Source organism: Amaranthus tricolor, chromosome 2, assembly GCF_026212465.1.
Source record: "Amaranthus tricolor cultivar Red isolate AtriRed21 chromosome 2, ASM2621246v1, whole genome shotgun sequence".
NCBI classification, from domain to species: domain Eukaryota; kingdom Viridiplantae; phylum Streptophyta; class Magnoliopsida; order Caryophyllales; family Amaranthaceae; genus Amaranthus; species Amaranthus tricolor.
In genome coordinates this window covers 8,129,290-8,134,178 of record NC_080048.1, presented here as the reverse complement: position 1 = coordinate 8,134,178, position 4,889 = coordinate 8,129,290, and the positions used below count along the sequence as shown (strand labels likewise).

At 36.9% G+C, this 4,889-nt stretch overlaps 1 protein-coding gene across 1 annotated transcript; it reads left to right on the top strand.

Annotated features, from left to right (window-relative positions):
* Positions 1-1,300: 1,300 nt before the first annotated feature.
* Positions 1,301-4,056, top strand: LOC130804358 (uncharacterized). Its single transcript, XM_057668774.1, has 4 exons — positions 1,301-1,711; positions 1,804-1,986; positions 2,097-2,225; positions 3,756-4,056. The coding sequence occupies exons 1-4, from the start codon at positions 1,351-1,353 to the stop codon at positions 3,986-3,988; spliced, it is 906 nt and encodes a 301-aa protein (XP_057524757.1). The 5' UTR covers positions 1,301-1,350; the 3' UTR covers positions 3,989-4,056.
* The last annotated feature ends 833 nt before the right edge of the window (positions 4,057-4,889 follow it).

Genomic DNA, 4,889 nt, shown 5'->3' with positions numbered 1-4,889 from the left:
GTTGAAGGACCTTTTAAATTCAACTAATCCTTATGTGAAGACATGCAGAATGGCACGTGACAATATACGTCATGCAGAAAGCATTGATGTTCATTTGAAACTTATTAGTAAGAGAACTCATGATGGAAGGACTCATAATATCCCTTCTGCATCCGAAGTTGCTGCTTTAATTGTTGGGGACATAGAAAGTGTCGCTGAAGAGCGAGACATAATTGTTGAAGGTTGTGATGGTAGATTAAATCGTATCAGTGAACTTCATTTATGTTATCTGGCATTACAATACCCCTTATTGTTTCCACATGGAGAGGATAGTTATAGATTAGACATATCTCATAAAGGGGTTGAACTGGACGTGCTCGGTCTTACTGTTGAACTGATACAAACAAATGTATAGAAGCAGGTGAAGTTGAAAATGAGGGAATGGTTTTCTTATAGAATAATGGATAGAACAAATGAAGCTGACATGATTTTGCGGTCTGGTAAATTGTTTCATCAGTTTTTGGTCGATGGGTGGACAATGATAGAGTCTGAAAGGCTTCGCTTCGTACGGAAAAATTAGAATGTTCTTAGAGCAGATAAATATATGAATCTACAAGGTATTGTCTCGGTACCAGATGGTTCGTCAAACATACCGATAGACGCATAATTTTACCATCAACATTTCCTGGGAGTCCGTGTTTTACGACGAAGATATATCATGACGCAATGGGTATTTGCTAGACATATTCCAGATGTATTTATTACATTTACATGTAACTCAAAATGGAAAGAGATTACACGTTTTGTTCAGTTAAGAGGTTTGCGTCCAGAAGATCGACCAGATATATTGGCGCAGGTAGGCATGGCCACGGGGCGGGTTACCCGGAACCGAACCGGTCCCGAACCGCTTGGAACCGGATCCGGAACCGGAACCGTTTGCGACAGGTTCCGAACCGCCCCGAACCGCCGGAAAAAATTTGCCGGAACCGTGAAACCGCCGGAAAAAACCGTCGTGAACCGGGTAAAAAACCCGCGGTTTGGAACCGGAATCGGTCCGGGAGAACCGGTCCGGTTGAACCGGCCCACCGGTTCCATGGAACCGGTTCGCCAAAAGTTACCGTTTATGACCGTTGAACTAGCCGTTGCATTTTTCATTATAAATACTCATCAATTTCAATCATTTTCATTCACAACTCATCTCTTCTCCTACTCTCTCTACTTACTCTCTCTACTTAATTATTTAATTACGCAATTATTCTCTTAATTAAATAATTAGTCTTTTAATTTTTTCTTAATTTAGTTAGTTACATAATTAATTAATTATTTATTTCTTAATTCTATATTTCTATTATTACTTCAATATTATCAATCATGTCTTCATTTTTGAAAAAAGCCACAAAAAAAGTTACTAAAGTGGCAAAATCATTGGGAGGTTCCAGTTCGTCCAAAAGAAAGGCCACTTCTACTCCGTCGGTATCAACAACACCTTCCATTAGTAATTATAATTATGAACATAATTATCCGGAAGGGTACGACCCGGAGTTACATAATTATGCAGAAGAAATGGAAAGAGAAATACAAATTGATGAAGAAGAAGAACAAGAAGAGGAACCAACGACCCCAATTGGGATAAATATATCTCGACAGTCATCAACAAGATCACATGAAGAACAAGGAGAACAACAACAACAAAGACAAGCTCGTGGTAAACGAGTCAATTTCCAAACTATCGGTTAGTTTTATAATTTTATTCTTCAAATTAATTAAACTTTAAATTATTTATTTATTTAATTATAGTTTTATAATTTTAAATTATTTATTTAGATGAAGATGAACCAGTAAGACAACCTTTTCCAGCAATGCCACCTTCTAGTGGTAGAGTTGTTTCACATGTGTGGTCGTATTTCACAAAAGAACCAACCGAGAATCCAGATATTTTCTTATGCACCAATCAAATTTGTGAAAGTCAAGGAGTAAAGCCCTTAGTTTCATACAGTTTCGCCAGAGGTAAATACTTTTTAAGTTTTTTATACATACTGACATACATAATACATTGATACATTATATATTCATATTTTATAAACATTTATTTATTGTGTTTTGTGAATACGTGTTAGGTGGTGGTACGGGATCTTTTAACAAACATTTGGCAAAGAAGAATGGAATCACAAAAGAAACTCATGCAGCAAGCGGGAGCGGGACCACAAGTGGAAGCCGACAGACACAATGGGACATTCCCATCACAGGTATGCCTTTTACATACAATCGTAATGACATGATTGATGAATTTTCTAGGTATGTAATTTGTGATGAATTGCCTTTTAACCACGGTGAAAGTAGGGCATACGAGCGTCTCAATAGAAAAACTTTGCAACCACAATATAGAGCAATCCCTAGGAGCACTCTTAAAAGACGCACAATTAAATTATACGAATCAATGCGCTATGAATTAGTTGAAATGTTTAAATCGTTTAATGGTAGGGTTAGCATAACAACTGACATTTGGTCTGCTCCCCCACATTTAGAACCTTATATGTGTGTAACAGCACACTGAATAGATCGAAATTGGATTATGCAAAAAAGAATAATTGCTTTTGAGACAATGCCAGAAAGACATACCGGTGAAAACATAAAATATAGATTAGTAGAGATATGTAGAGAATGGAACTTATTAGATAAAATATTTTGTTGTTCAACTGATAATGCAACCGCGAACATTAAATGTATAGAACTTTTGTTTAACGAACCTGCTTTTAGTTTAATCCTTGGGGGTAGCTTATTACACATACGTTGTTGTGCGCATATAATTAACTTATCTTGCCAAGCAGGCATAAAACAATTAAGTGATTTATTAGAACCAATTAGGGATATAGTGAAATGGCTTAGGATCGGAAAGATAAAAAGACGATATAAACAATTATGTGACCAATACCAACTTAAAAAAGTGTATTGGTCATTAGATACTCCTACACGTTGGGGCTCAACCAACAATTTATTAAGAAAGGCGATTGCTTATCGCCCAGTAATAACACAACTATATAGTGAGTGTACAGATTGTTTCATAGCTGATGACACTTGGGAATTAGCTATAGGTGTACATAACATATTAGAAGCGTATGACCACGCGACTAAGATTTTTTCTTATGTTTATGAACCGAACGTTCACTTAGTAATAAGTGAATGTATTACTATTTTTTATCATCTCCTTAAATATACACATGAAGATACTAACCCAAAATTGAGGCCGATTCTTGCAGATATGATGGAAAAATGGCAAGCATATTTTACCGATTTTCCTTATATTTATGGAATCGCAACCATTTTGGACCCACGTTTTAAAACTGAGGTCCTTACTAAAGTAATAGGATTTTATTACCAATCGTTAGATCGCCCGTCTACTGATGTACATAATTATGTAGGAACATGTAAAAAATATTTAGCAGAACTCTATGATTTTTACGCTAGTGTATACAACCCGAAACGCGATATGTCTAGGCGTGCTAGCGTTTCGGCACGTCCCTCTTACTATAATTCGGTAATAGCTAACATAATGACTCAAGATGATAGTTTTGTAGGATCATCTTCTTCTTCCTCGACCTCATATTTAGAACTAGATAGTTATCTTAAACACCACTTTGAAATAGACCAAAGTATCTATGATATTTTGGAGTGGTGGAAAGAAAAATCTGTTAAATTTCCCATTTTATCGAGAATTGCAAAGTATATCCTTGCAATTCCCGCGTCAACAATTGTGTCGGAGTCTGCTTTTAGTGCAGGTAGAAGAGTTTTGGACGAAAAGCGATCTCGTCTTGCTCCACATAGTATTCAAATATGTGTTTGCAAGAAAGATTGGGATCAAGCGGAGATTCGAACACAAGGACTAAGGAATGATGATGATCAAGACGACGATGATGATCCATGGATGATGATGGATACATCTGCATCATCGTCAGGAGGAGAGTCAGCGGAAGCATCTAATCAACCACATGATGATGACGAAGACGAATAGGATCAATCCGACAAAGGACAACGATAAATCAACATTCAACAACTATAAATAAAAGGTATGACAAAGAACTACGTGGGCTTTGATTCCTTCGGGATACGTAGGCAGCTTAGTATTCATTTGGGTACTAGGTTCAAGTCCATTTTCTCCCTCTTTTTTTATTAATCATCTTTATCGACATTATCATTGATTCGTTTCTTATTAATTTATTTTTTTCATTCTTTTTAGTAAATATTTCAATAATGTTGACAACTTGACATGCAATGAATTTCGCTAATAATCAAGTAATCATCAAAGGTACGTCCGCGATATTATAGTATTTTTTTATTATATAAATATTTAAAGAAAAAATAAAAATGGAACCGATGGTCCGACCCGCCCGTCCCGTGAGTTGGAACCGCCGGAACCGCCTCATGAACCGCCAAGGAACCGTTTGGAACCGCCCGGAACCGGAACCGTTCGCGACAGGTTCCAAATGGAACCGGAACCGGGTGGAACCGGAACCGGATGGAACCGGAACGGAATCGGACCAACCCGGACCGTGGCCATGCCTAGGCGCAGGTTTTCAAAATGAAATTAGACAGTTTGGTTAGAGATCTAAAGAAGGAAAATATTTTCGAAAGAGTAATTGCGTGTTAGTATTAATTCATACTTTCCCCTTTTTATTTAAATTTTAATTCTTTACATATTATATATACACTAATTTGAATTCCAAAAGAGAGGGCTTCCACATGCACATATAGTATTGTTCTATCGAGATGATAAGATTCAAGATCCAGTCGAAATAGACAAATTCATATCTGTCGAGTTGCCTGACAAGGAAGAAAATTTGGACTCTACGAAAAAGAGGATTCTCAATAGGCAGATTATATCACGTTGCAACGGGCTGTGGCGAACGATATTA

What these genes read in the sequence shown, in the direction of transcription:
- LOC130804358 (XM_057668774.1), top strand. Translation starts at nt 1,351, where the DNA reads ATGTCTTCATTTTTGAAAAAAGCCACAAAAAAAGTTACTAAAGTGGCA. An exon ending in AGTCAATTTCCAAACTATCG is followed by an intron (nt 1,712 to 1,803) that starts GTTAGTTTTATA and finishes TTATTTATTTAG; the next exon opens with ATGAAGATGAACCAGTAAGA. An exon ending in ATGGGACATTCCCATCACAG is followed by an intron (nt 2,226 to 3,755) that starts GTATGCCTTTTA and finishes CTTTTAGTGCAG; the next exon opens with GTAGAAGAGTTTTGGACGAA.